The sequence below is a fragment of the Carlito syrichta genome, unplaced genomic scaffold, assembly GCF_000164805.1.
Source record: "Carlito syrichta isolate Samal-C Ts95f unplaced genomic scaffold, Tarsius_syrichta-2.0.1 Scaffold304199, whole genome shotgun sequence".
NCBI classification, from domain to species: Eukaryota; Metazoa; Chordata; class Mammalia; order Primates; family Tarsiidae; genus Carlito; species Carlito syrichta.
The window spans coordinates 281,575-294,579 of record NW_007248295.1 but is presented as its reverse complement, the minus strand read 5'-3'; the positions used below and the strand labels follow the sequence as shown (position 1 = coordinate 294,579).

The 13,005-nt window shown below is 37.4% G+C and overlaps 1 protein-coding gene across 1 annotated transcript in view; it reads left to right on the top strand.

The window, feature by feature from the left end:
- DGKB (diacylglycerol kinase beta) overlaps positions 1-13,005 on the top strand; it is a gene marked incomplete at its 3' end in the record, with an annotated part of 571,138 nt that overhangs the window by 329,127 nt on the left and 229,006 nt on the right. Inside the window, exon 19 of the mRNA XM_008059499.2 lies at positions 91-180. Coding sequence (XP_008057690.1) covers positions 91-180 — 90 coding nt within the window. The remainder of the gene's footprint in view (positions 1-90; positions 181-13,005) is intronic.

Sequence of the window (13,005 nt, the reverse complement as noted above, 5' to 3'; positions counted from 1 at the left end):
ATCCCTCCATATAATGTCAAGCTCTCTTTTGTTATTGTTGTTTTATCTGGGTCCAAAATTTTATGTTATTTTAATTTTTTGATTCTGCAGAAAAGGCCAATGTAGTCAAGCACCCTCCAGTTGCAATTCTGCCTCTTGGGACCGGCAATGATCTCGCAAGATGCCTGCGATGGGGTGGAGGTAAAAACAGCTGCAACATCAAACACAAAAACACAGTACACCACACGTCTTCCCGCTGCAAACAAAAAAAAAAAGAAAAAAAAACCTACAAAACAAAACCTGCATTTTATTTTATTTTTCTATGTGACAATTACCATATGATTTTAACAATTTTTTTGCAAATAAAATTGATGTCATATGAATAATATATGATTTTGGACAATGTCTGTGTTAGAATAACAAATAGTGGACAAAGAGACTTTGGATGTTGGGCTTTACTCTGATACTAATTATAGACATGAACTTGGGGAGGACAAGTTTTCAAATCTCTCTTATTTTTGGTTTTCTTGCTTAGAAAATAAGTTAAACATGGATGATCTCTAAAGTAATGTTTAATTATTTTTTAATTTATGAGTTATGTGTTAAAATCACAAACAAAAGGAAAATGAGAAGCTAATAAACAACTTTTCCAGGCATGAATACTTTAAGTAATACTTAGTTTTTTGAGACCCATTCTATGCTAGCCAGTGTGTTCTGCACTTCGGATACAGAGTTGAGAATAGAAAAACAAAAAGACCCTGAATTCTAGTGACACATAAAACCATATGTGAGTCTTTCTACTAACAAGCAAACAAACAAGTCACCATTATAGATACAGAGCTTACTGAGGAGATGACATAGAAGAGAAATCTAATGGCTGGATGATGACACAACCATATAAAACTGGGTGTGAACTTCGTAGGGAAATGAAACATCAAGTTCGAAAGCCCAGAGGTGGGAAAACACTTGACATATTCAAAGAACTGAAAATGGAATTGTGTGGATGGAGCGGGGTAAGTAAAGAGATAATATTTCAAGATGAAGTCTTAAAATATTTTGAAGAGTCACGAATAAGCTCCATTATCTGAAGATCACTAAACATCAGATTTTGGTAAAGAAGCAGAAATTGAATGCTAAATATTTTTAGCTTCTAAACTGTCTTAGAGAAGTTTGAAAAGTGTCTACAAAGACAGTGTGACTCTGAGCCCCAGGGGAGCTTGTTAAAAATATAGTGGCCTGAACCCACCCCAAAAATGCTGCATGGAAATCCCTGGGGGTGGGACCAGAGCAGATGATTTTCTTTTTAAACAAACTCCCTAAGTAACTCTGACTTACAACAAAGTTAGAGAATTTTTCCATGAATTACTGGCCAACTAGCTCTCAGCTATGTCTGTTAACCAGGCAGACTTGGAGAATGAGTTAAAAACTTAGTATATAATCTGTTTGGGATTTTCAGTAAAAATAGACTTTGATAGGTCAACCCCTTCAGGACCCTACCAACTGTAGGAACTTTTCTGTCCTCTCAATAACTCCTGCTTTCAAAAAAAAAAAAGTATATATATACTTTGATAAAAGAATATTTTCATGAGTTGAGTTAAATTTCATGGAATCTAAATCAGAAAGTAAATATAACTATTGCTTATAAAATATTTATATTTACTAGTGCTCACAGATGTGCACTGAATAAAAAGAAGGAAAGTTTACATATGTGTCTTGTTGCTACATTTTTCTGGAACATATATTTCATATTTGAAAATTAATAGTTTTATTTCTTTTTTCCGAATCAGCAAAGGGCTTAAATCTCTTATTTGATAAAGAAGTCCACTTTTTGGCATACTCTGATGATACTTGTGAAACTGCATAAAGGGACCATCAATGGAAAAAAGCAAGAACTTGTAGCCTATGTCGAATTATCTACTAGTGATGAGTTCTCTGTGAGTTCCTTATATGTGTTGGCACTGTGCTAGGTGCTAAATATAGAGTTAGGAAATAAATAAACGGCTTCCACCCTTTTTGAAATTACATATTTATTGAGTATATAGAAAGTAAGTCATCAATCAATGAAACGTAATTGTAAAATGTGATCAGGGACACAGAAGAATGAAAAATAGAAACTATGAAGTTGGGTGGTCAAGGACATCTCTCTGGGGAGCTAACACTTAAACTGGACCCAAAATATGAGCAGGAGGAGAAATGGTTTCCTGTGTTGCAAAGTCTGAAGGAAAGAAGGCAAGTGGAGTTACGGAAGCCACTGTGGCATGGTGGGCAGTTGGAGGTGGTGAGTACTGTGAATTTGGAAAGGTGCTAGATAATGTAGAGACTTTCTGGCATAGTAAGAAGTTTCTTTGATTGAGTTTGAAGTGCAAAGTGAAATTTTGAAAGATTTCCCAGAAGCAGAATGACACGATTTTTAAAATTTAATTTTATCCATTTAATTTTATTTATTTTTGTAATTTTATCTACTTATTTATTTTTATGTTTAATTTTTTTTTTTTTTTTTTTGAGTTGGAGTCTCACTCTGCTGCCCAGACTGGAGTGTAGTGGCCGCTCCCGGCCACCGCAGCCTCGACCTGCTGGGCTCCGCGATCCTTCCGCCTCAGCCTTCCAAGTAACCGGAATTACAGGCATGCACGACCACGCCCGGCTGATTTTTTGATTTATTGTAGAGGTGAGATCTCGCTGCCCAGGCAGGTCTTGAACCCGCAGGCTCAGACAATCCACTCACCTCAGCCTCCCAAAGGCGCGGAATTACAGGCTGAGCCATCGAGCCCAGCTTAATTTTTTAATTTTAAAGATGTGGGGTACAATTCAGGGTTAGGTACACAAATGTTCGTTACGCAGGTATCCTTGTTGATGAGGTGTGCCCCCCACCCCCAGCAGTTTCCCACTACTGCCAATCCCCCATCCTACTTCCCCACCCCGGGCAGTTTCCCCGCTACTGCCAATCTTTTTCTTATAGTATTACGATAATCGTTCAAGGTCCCTTTATGAGTGAGAGCATGTGATACTTAGTTCTTTGTTTCTGTGATAAATCACTCGTATAATAGACTCTAAGTTCATCCAGATTGCTGTGAAGTTTATGATTTTTGTCCTTCTTTGTGGCTGCATAATATTCCATCGTGTATATGTACCACATTTTTTATCCAGTCCTCTTTCGGTGGTTCCATGTTCTTGCTATTGTGAATAATGCTGTAATAAAAATGTGTTCATGTATCTTTTTCAGAGAGTGATTTGAGATTCTCTGGGTATATTCCCAGTAGGGGGATTGCGGGGTTGTATGGAAGGTTGATTCTTAGATCTTTTAGGAATTACCACACTATTTTCCACAGAGGTTGTACTAATTTATCCTCCCACCAGCAGTGTAGAAGTGTTTCCTTTTCTCCACATCCTCTCCAGTATCTGTTGTTTTTTGAGTTATTGATGATGGCCAATCTGACTGAAGTTAGGTGGTATTTCAGTGTAGTTTTAATTTGCATTTCTATGCTGACTAGTGAGGCTGAGTATTTTTTCATGTATCTATTGGCTGCCTATATGTCTTCTTTTGAGAAGTACCTATACATATCTTTTGCCCACTTTGTAATGGGGCTATTTGTTTTTTTCTTTTTGGTACGTTTGAATTCTTGTAGATCCTAGATGTTAGGACTTTGTCAGACATACATACAGTTGGTAAGTATTTTTTCCCAGTCTGTAGGCTGTCTTCCTGTTCTCTTGATGGTTTCTTTAGCTTTGCAGAAGCTTGCCAGTTTGATGAGGTCCCACTTCTCTATTTTACCTCTTATGGCCTGGGCACTTGGGGTTTTGATCAGGAATGTATTGCCTTTTCCAATTTCCATTAGGTGTCTCCTACATTTTCTAAGTTCTTATAGTTTGAAGTTTTATGTTTAGGTCTTTGATCCATTTAGAGTTAATTTTTGTGTATTGTGATAGGTAGGGGTCTTGTTTTAATCGTCTACATGTGGTCAGCCGGTTTTCCTAGCACCATTTACTGAATTGGTTCTCCTGTCCCCAGTGGTTGATGATGGAGGCTTTGTCGAAGATGAGTTGGTTGAGAAATTGTAGTTTTGCTTCTGGAATCTCTGTCCTATTCCATTGGTCTATATGCCTGTTCTTGTACTAATATCAGACTGTTTTGATTATTGTAGCTTTATAATGAACTTTAAAGTCTGGGAGTGTGATACCTCCTGCTTTGTTTTGCTTTTTGTTTTGGGGTTTGTTTTTGTTTTTGTTTTTGACTGAGAATTGTTTTGGTGATTCATGGTCATTTATGTTTCCATTTGAATTTCTTTATTGTCTTTTCCAGGTCTGAAGAATGCTGCTGGTAATTTAATGGGTATTGTGTTAAATCTGTAGATTGCCTTGGTTGGGATGAGCATTTTAACGTTGATTTTTCCAATCCATGAGCATGGACTATTTTTCCATTTGTTTGTTTCATCTTTGACTTCATTGAGTAGTTTTTATTTTAAAGATGTTGGGTACAATTCAGGAATAGTTAGGTAAATGGTCATCATACAGTAAAGTTTGGGCCTCCCCTTGCTCCCCACTACTCCTAGTTTGAGATCAAGTACCCATATTAATGTTATGTGCTCCCCCCATCATTCCCCTGGCAGTTTCTCTCTGCTGCCAATCCCTTTTTTATAGTATTATGGTAAATGTTCAGGTCTGCTTATGTGTGAGAACATGTGGGACTCAGTTCTTTGTTTCTGTGATAGATCACTGAGTATGATAGACTCTAAATCCATCCAAGTTGCTACAAAGTCCATAATTTTGTCCTTCTTTATAGCTGTGTAATATTCCATGGTGTATATGTACCACATTTTTTAATCCAATCCACTTTCAATGGGCAGCACAGTTGGTTCCATGTTTTTGCTATTGTGAATAATGCTGCAGTAAACATGCATGAGCAGGTATCTTTTTTTATTGAAAGATTTGAGTTTCTCTTGGTATATTCCCAGAAGGGAGACTGTTGGGTCATATAGAAGGTCAACTTTTAGATCTTTTAGGAATTGCCACACTGTTTTCTACATAGGTTGTACTAGTTCACACTCCCATCAACAATGCAGAAGCAGTCCCTCTTCCCTACATCCTTTCCAGCTTCTGTTGTTTTTTGAGTTATTGACGATGGCAATTCTGACTGGAGTTAGGTGGTGTCTCCTTGTGGTTTTAATTTGAATTTCTTTGATGATTAGCGAGGTTGAGCATTTTTTCATGTTTCTGTTGGCTGCTCATATGTCTTCTTTTGAGAAATGTCTACTCATGTATTTTGCACACTTTAATAGGACTGTTTTATTTGTTTGTTTTTGTTTTTTCCTTTTAGCATGTTTGAGTTTCTTGTAGATCCTAGATGTTAGGCTTTTGTCAGACATCCAGTTGACAAATATATATATATATATTTTTTAACATATTTTTTATTTTAAAATTGTGGGGTACAGTTAAGCGTTAGGTATACAAATATGCATTGTGCAGGTACCCTTGTTGATGAGGTGTGTGTCCCCATCCCCAGACAGATATTGACTACCGTTAATCCCACCTCCCTTCCCCTCCCTACCCCCCATAGTTTCCTGCAGTTGGCAAATATTTTTTTTCCCATTCTATGGGCTGTCTGCCTGTTCTCTTGATGATTTCTTTTGATTTACAGAAGCTTTTCAGTTTGAAGAGGACCCACTTGTCTATCTTATCTTTTATGGGCACTTGGGATTTTGATCGGGAATTGGTTGCCTATTCCAATTTCTATAAGGGTGTCTTCAGCATTTTCTAAGATTCTTATAGTTTGAGGTTTTATGTTTAGGTCTTTGATCCATTTAGAGTTCACTTTTGTGTGTGGTGGTAGGTAGGGGTCCTGTTTCAGTCTTCTGCATATGGTCAGTCAATTTTCCCAGAACCATTTACTGAATAGACTCTCCTCTCCCCAGTGGTTGTAGTGAAGGCTTTGTTGAAGATAAGTTGATTGAGATTTTGCTTCTGGAGTCTCTATCTGATTCCATTGATCTATATGCCTGTTGTTGTACCATTACCAGGCTGTTTTGATTAGTGTGGCTTTATAGCAAAGTTTAAAGACTCAAAGTGTGATACCTCCCACTTTGTTTCTCTTGTTAAATATTATTTTGTCTATTCATATTCTTTTATGTTTCCATATGACTTTCTGTATTGTCATTTCCAGATCTGAGAAGAATGATATTGGTAATTTAATTAGTGTTGTATTGGATCTGTAGATTGCCTTGGGTAGCATGGACATCTTAACAATGTTGATTCTTTCAATCCACGAGTATAGTATATTTTTCCATTTGTTTGTGGCTTCTTTGATTTCTTGGAGCAGTGTTTGTAGTTTTCATTGTAAAGGTCTTTCACCTCTCTGGTTAGGAAGATGCTAAGATATTTCTTGTGTTTGTGTGTGTGTATGGCTATTGTGATCAGGATTGTGCTTTTAATTTGGTTCTCGGTCTGTTTGTTGTTTGTGTATAAGAATGTGACCCTCCTTTGCACGTTTACTTTGTACCCTGAGACTTTGCCAAAGTCCTTTATCAGGGCAAGGAGGTTTTGGACCCAAGATTCTCTTGGGTTTTCAACATGTAAGATCATATCATCAGCAAAGAGAGATAACCTCCTCTTTCCTTATTTGGTTACTCCTGATTTTCTTCTCTTGTCTGATTGCTGTAGCAAGGACTTCCAACACTATGTTGAACAGGTAAGGTGATATCTTGTTCTGGTTTTCAAGGGAAATAATTCCATTTTCTGTCCAATTAGCAGCATGTTGGCTGTGGTTTGATTGTAGATGGCTCTTACTATTTTGAAATATGTTCCCTCTTTGCCTAGGTATATTTAAGGGTTTTTTTTTTTTTTTAGACAAGACACGATGTTACATTTTCTTGATATAATCATGTGGTTCTTGCTTTTAGATCTGTTGTATTTAATTACATTTATAGTCTTGTGAATGCTCAACCAGCCCTGCTTCCCAGGGATAAAGTCAACTTGGTCATGGATGTTTTTTGAGATGTGTTGTTTAATACAGTTTGCTAGAATCTTGTTGAGAATTTTTGCATCTATGTTTATTAGGGATATTGGTCTGTAGTTTTCTTTCTTTGTTGAGTCTTTGCCCTGTTTGGGTATCAGTGTGATGTTAGCTTCATAAAATGATTTGAGGAGAGTTCCAGCTTTCTCAATTGCCTGGGATACTTTCAATAGGATTGGTATCAGCTCCTCCTTGTATGTTTTGGAGAATTTTGCTGGAAAACCATCTGGTCCAAGGCTTCATTTTTATAGGTAAATTTCTTATGAAGAAGTCAGTTTCCTGGGTTGTTATTGGTCTATTTAGGGTCTGAATTTCTTCTTGGTTCAACCTTGGGAGGTTGTGTGATGTCAGAAAGTCTTCCATTTCATTTAGGGTTTCAAGTTCGTTTCCATACAGGTGTGCGTAGTAATCTTGGGTAATCTTTTGTATTTCTTCAGGGTCAGTTGTGACTTGGTCTTTTACATTTCTGACTGTGTTCGGGGTTTTTCTTTCATTTTCTTGATCAGTCTGGCTAGGAGTCCCTCAAACTTGTTTATCCTTTCAAAGAACCAGTTTTTTGTTTCATTGATTTTTTTGAAATGATATTTTTGTCCTCTATGTCCCATATTTGGGCTCTTACTTTGGTGATCTGCATTCTTCTGGTGAGTGATGGTTTTGGTGGTCTTGTCTTTCCAGCTCCCTTAGGTGATTTATTAGGCTGTTACTTTGTGATCTTTCTATTTTCTTAATGTTGGTGAGTTAAAAATTCCCCTCTTAGTACTCTTTTTATGGCATCCAAGAGGTCGGAGGTTTTGGAAAGATGTGTCTTTATTTCCTTTTTAATTTTTTTTTAAATTTTATTTTAAAGATGTGAGGTACAATTCAGGGCTAGGTACGCAAATGTTCATTATATAGGCGCCCTTGTTGATGCCTATATACTTCCCCTGGCAGTTTCTACTACTGCCAATCTTACCTCCATCCCCTGTCAGTCTGCCTCTACTGCTAATCTTCTTTTTCTGATAGTATTATGATCATTGTTTAAGGTCTGCTTATGAGTGAGAGCGTGTGACACTCAGCTCTTTGTTTCTGTATTAGATCACTCAGTATTATAGACTCTAAATCCATCCAAGTTGCTGTGAAGTTAATAATTTTGTCCTTCTTGGTGACTACGTAATGTTCCGTCATGTATATGGACCACATTTTTTTTATCCAGTTTTCTTTGGATGGGCAGCATAGTTGGTTCCATGTTTTTGCTATTGTGAATGGTACTGCAATAAACATGCATGTGCAGGTATCCTTTTCATAGAGTGATTTGAGTTCCTCCGGGTATATTCCCAGTAGGGGGATTGTGTAATCATATGAAAGGTTGATTTTTAGATCTTTTAGGATTCTCAAATTGGCCATACTGTTTGTTTCCAGGAATCTTTGAATGTCTGTGTTGACCCAGGGGTTGCTCAACATCATGCTGTTTAGTGTCCATACCTTGGTGGGTTTGGGGGAAATTTTGTTGAAGTTGATATTTATTTTTATCCCACTGTGGTCTGAGAAGGTGCATGGCAGTATTTCAATCTTATAAAATTTGCTTCTGCTTGATTTATGGCCAAGGATGTGGTTGATCTTGGTGTACATTCCATGAGGTGATGAGTAGAATGTATATTCTGTGGTTGTTGGCTGGAGTGTTCTGTAGGTATCTATTAAGTCCATTTGGTCAAGCATCAAGTTGAGATTCCAGATCTTCTTGTTGATTTTTTGTCTTGATGATCTATCTGGGGTTGTTAGTGGAGTATTTAAGTCCCAAGCTAGGATAGTATTAGAGTCAATATCTTTTTTTAGTTTATTTAGTAGCTACTTTATAAAAGTTGGTGCTCCTGTGTTGGACGCATATATGTTAAGGATGGATATTTCTTGTTGATGAATTGAACCTTTTATCATTATGTTGTGTTCTTCTGTACCTTTTAAATTTTTGATAACTTACAGGTTGTTTTGTCTGACATTAAGATTGCAACTTCTGCTTCTTTATGTGTTCCATTCAACTGAAAATATGTTATCCATTCTCTAACTTTACGTCTGTGAGTGTCCATCTGGTGAGATGTGTCTTCTGGAAATTGTTGGGTTGTAAATTGTTGGGTTGTGTTTTTGTTTTTGTTTTTTCTTTTTAAATTCCAGTTTGCCTTTTTATGTCTTTTCAGTGGTGTATTAGTCCATTCACATTCAGGCCGTTTATTGAAATATGAGAGTTTATTCTTGTCATGACACATTTAAAGAGCTTTGTTGTTGTTATTTATTTAATTGTTGTTTTTCTTCTGAATTTTGGTTTGATAAGTGTGTGTTTTCAATTTTGTAGTCACACTGCATGCTGTGTTAGTTGTCTGTTTTCCTGTATTCTTGGGAAGATAATGGTCATTCTGTTTTTGATTTCTTCTGTGCTTGATGCTTTCTTGTTTGAATGTTGTAGAACTGGTCTGGAGACAACATAAACTCTTAGGGATTAAGTGTCTGGGAAGGATTTTAATTCTCCATCACTCATGAAGCTTAGTTTAGCTGGGTAGGGAATTCTTTCATAGCTTGCATCTCTGTAATTAATTCTTTCATGTTTTTGTCTTGCCTTTCTTGGTTCTTATTCATCTTTTTCAACCATTCATTGATCTTTGCATTTGTGGTCTGGGAATAGTCGATCTGGGTTCAAAATAACATAAGGGAAAGGAAAGAAACTAAGAAAGAGAGAAGGGAGAAGAAAGGACTATGAAGAGAATGAAGAAGAGAAGAAAAACAAACAAGCCAACAAACAGATAGACAAACCAGTAAAAAAGAGAAAACAGAAAAATTACAACTGACAGTATTAGGAGATTTTCACACTCACCCTTATGTGAAAGAAGAAGACCGAGAAGGAGTAAAGTATAATGAAAATATACCGTTTCTGCAAACTATATAGAAAGAGCAGGGGAAATAAATAAAAAAATAAAAAATAAAAAACTTTTGCAATCTTTGATCACCCTCTTTTGGCCATTTCTGACACTTTGGGGGTCCTTGTAGGTGTGACCCAAGCACCACTGCTCTTTCCTCACAGCAGAGGGGAGGAGGTTCCTACCTCTAGATGTCCCCCTGTACACTGTGTGGTTGGGGAGAGGCTGCGAACTGCCCCCAACTGATTCACCTGTGTTCAGCCCTCTCCATGTGTGCTAATCAGGACTCTCCCCTCCTGGCTCGCAAATTGCTGACAAAAGGAAGCTGAGTCATTTTGAAACATATCTTTACTCATGCACTGCAGGCTGGGTTCTTCATTTCTGGTTTCAGCTATAGACTCCAAAAGTTTCAGTTAGGGGAATGGAGTGCCTGGGTCTCTTTGGCAGGCCTGTCCCTCTGGGTATACTGCACCTGAGGTATCCTCTTTGGATTAATAGTGATCAGCCTCAGAGAGGTGTTGTATTCACCCTTCAGTCTTAGGGAGTAGCATGCTCTTAACGTGGGCTGGCCGAAGCTTGTGTCTTCCTGGTTACCAGGACACATGTGGTAGGGATGTCTCTGCATCTTGTCCTTCACTGGGACTCGGCAACTAGTTCCTCTGGAGTATTTTCTCTGTGTCCCCACTGCCAGTGCCCAAACTGGTGCTGAAGACTGTGTTCACAACAGTTTTCTAAAGGTATTTTGGAGACAGTTCAGATATAGCAAGTAACCTCTTTGGACCTTCTGAGTCTGCCAGAGATACATGCATCACAACTCCAGATGTTATTGATTCTGCATCAATGTCACTAGTTCTTTTTCTTGCCACTTCAGGTAGAACCAATTCACTCTTATCTAGTGCAAAGTGATAGATAGCCATAAACAGGTCATGCCTTTCCAAATCTCTGGTAGATTTCTCAGTATCTGAATGTCATAGGGTCACAGAGACTGAGGCAGAACCACCTGGACCTTCTGACATGTTTTTAAAAATAGAGAAATTTCAGTGGAAAATAAACTGGTCAGAACATGTGAAATCATGGAGAACTATAGCTTTCCAATTGAGAACTTCTACCCTTGTTTTCCTAATTAGTTAGTAAAATGACTGCATGAAGGTATGGGTGATGCAGATGAGGCAAGTTGACAGACTCTAGTTGCATTTAGGGCTTAGGTGTATGGAACTTGTCAGTGAATTGGTTTGGGGCAAAGCAAGGTATCAAGATGCTCAAGTCGAGCAACTGGGGAAATGGCGAATTCATTTGCTTGAGGGGGATTATTTCTTGCTGTTTGTGTAACTTCCAACAAGTCGCTTAGCAACTTTGTGCTTCAGATTCTTCAGCAGAATTTCAAGATGCCAGTGTCTACCTCACAGATTCTTGTGCCGAAACTGCTTTTCCACAGTGTGTGCTGAGCACTTTAGAGGATAGTAGTAATTCTTATGGCGCATGATATTTGTAAAAGAAAGTACCTTAGTCAACCAGGAATCATTTGACTCACTTAAGATCAGGGGAATATATTGACTCGAAGCCTCTTTTTTATCAAAATGTATTTCTATATTTTAGACAAAGTAAACCCTGTAAGAATGTAGGCTATTGTAGGGCACTTGGAAAATGCTCAACTGGCATTCTGCTTGCAATGTTCTGGCAGTTGTTAGTCTCTTCAACAAAAATTTGAAGATTATTACAAGCACAATTGTGTTTGTGTAAACTAAGGAGGCAAGTGATGGTTGTAAATGGAGCACATTCTCACACAGATTAGTTGATGCTTTTCTTTATGTGATTTTCTTTTGTAAAAATGTCTATGATTTTTTAGATGAATTCAGTCGTTATGACAACATCATATCATTAAAGGGAAAATTAATATTAATTACGTTTTCATTTTGTATCTTAGCCTACATTGATTATAGGCTAAATAATGAAAATAAAATAACATCATTCTTTTTTGTAAATAAACTTTTGCTCACATATTTAGTGTGTTTGATTTTTCTTCTTAAAAAATTTGATCTTCTTGAGTGTAGGAATACTAATAATAGCTATGTATGACTCTTTAACCAACTCGGGCATAGGTGAATAGATATTTATTAAATGGTGGGCTGCAGTTTGGAATTCATCAGTGTGAATCACTCCTGAACTGCAGATGTTGTAATTCTCAAAATAGATTTATTTATTGTCTCTTTCCATTTTTTCTTTTTTCTTTCTTTTTTTTTTTTGAGTTGGAGTCTCACTCTGTCACCCAGACTGGAGTGCAGTGGCCGCTCCCGGCCACTGCGGCCTCAACCTCCTGGGCTCCGACGATTCTTCTGCCTCAGGCTTCCAAGTAGCTGGAACTAGGCGCGCGCTACCACGCCCGGCTGATTTTTGACTTATTGTAGAGATGAGGTCTCGCCAAGTTGCCCAGGCGGGTCTCGAACCCGCGGGCTCAGGCAATCCACTCACCTCAGCTTCCCAAAGCGCTAAGATTACAGGCTGAGCCACTAAGCCCAGCTCCATATCTTCTTATCTGGAAGACTGATTAAAACCAGTTCATATTTAATCACAAAAAATTGCTGTAAACATATCCAGTGTTAAGGAATTTAAGCTGAGTGACCCTACTCCAGCCTAGGGGTGGTAATTAATTTTTACTGAGTTCTTTCCTGTCACGTTCTTTACTTGTTACCTGCTGTTCCTACATTGTATTAGTGTTGTGTTGAAAATGATGCGATTAACCTGAGAAATGGCCAAAGACAAATTCAGTATTTTATTTAAAGTATTGTTTACTCATGCTTCTGCTGTTTAAGTATATGCATATGCATACACACACTACATCTATATTATGTTATACTTATAATATGCAAATTTATTTATGTCTAAAAGTCATCATATTTATTCTGAAACATGAGCAGAATTTGGAAAATAGGTGAATATATTTAAGTGGTTTCAATTTAATTTAGTAATGCATATATATATATATATATATATATATATATATATATATATATATGAAATTTATTTGCGGGAGCTATTACTTAAACTTCTTTTTTTTTTTTTTTTGTTTTGAGTTGGAGTCTCACTCTGTCACCCAGACAGGAGTGCAGTGGCCACTCCCCACCACTGCAGCCTCGACCT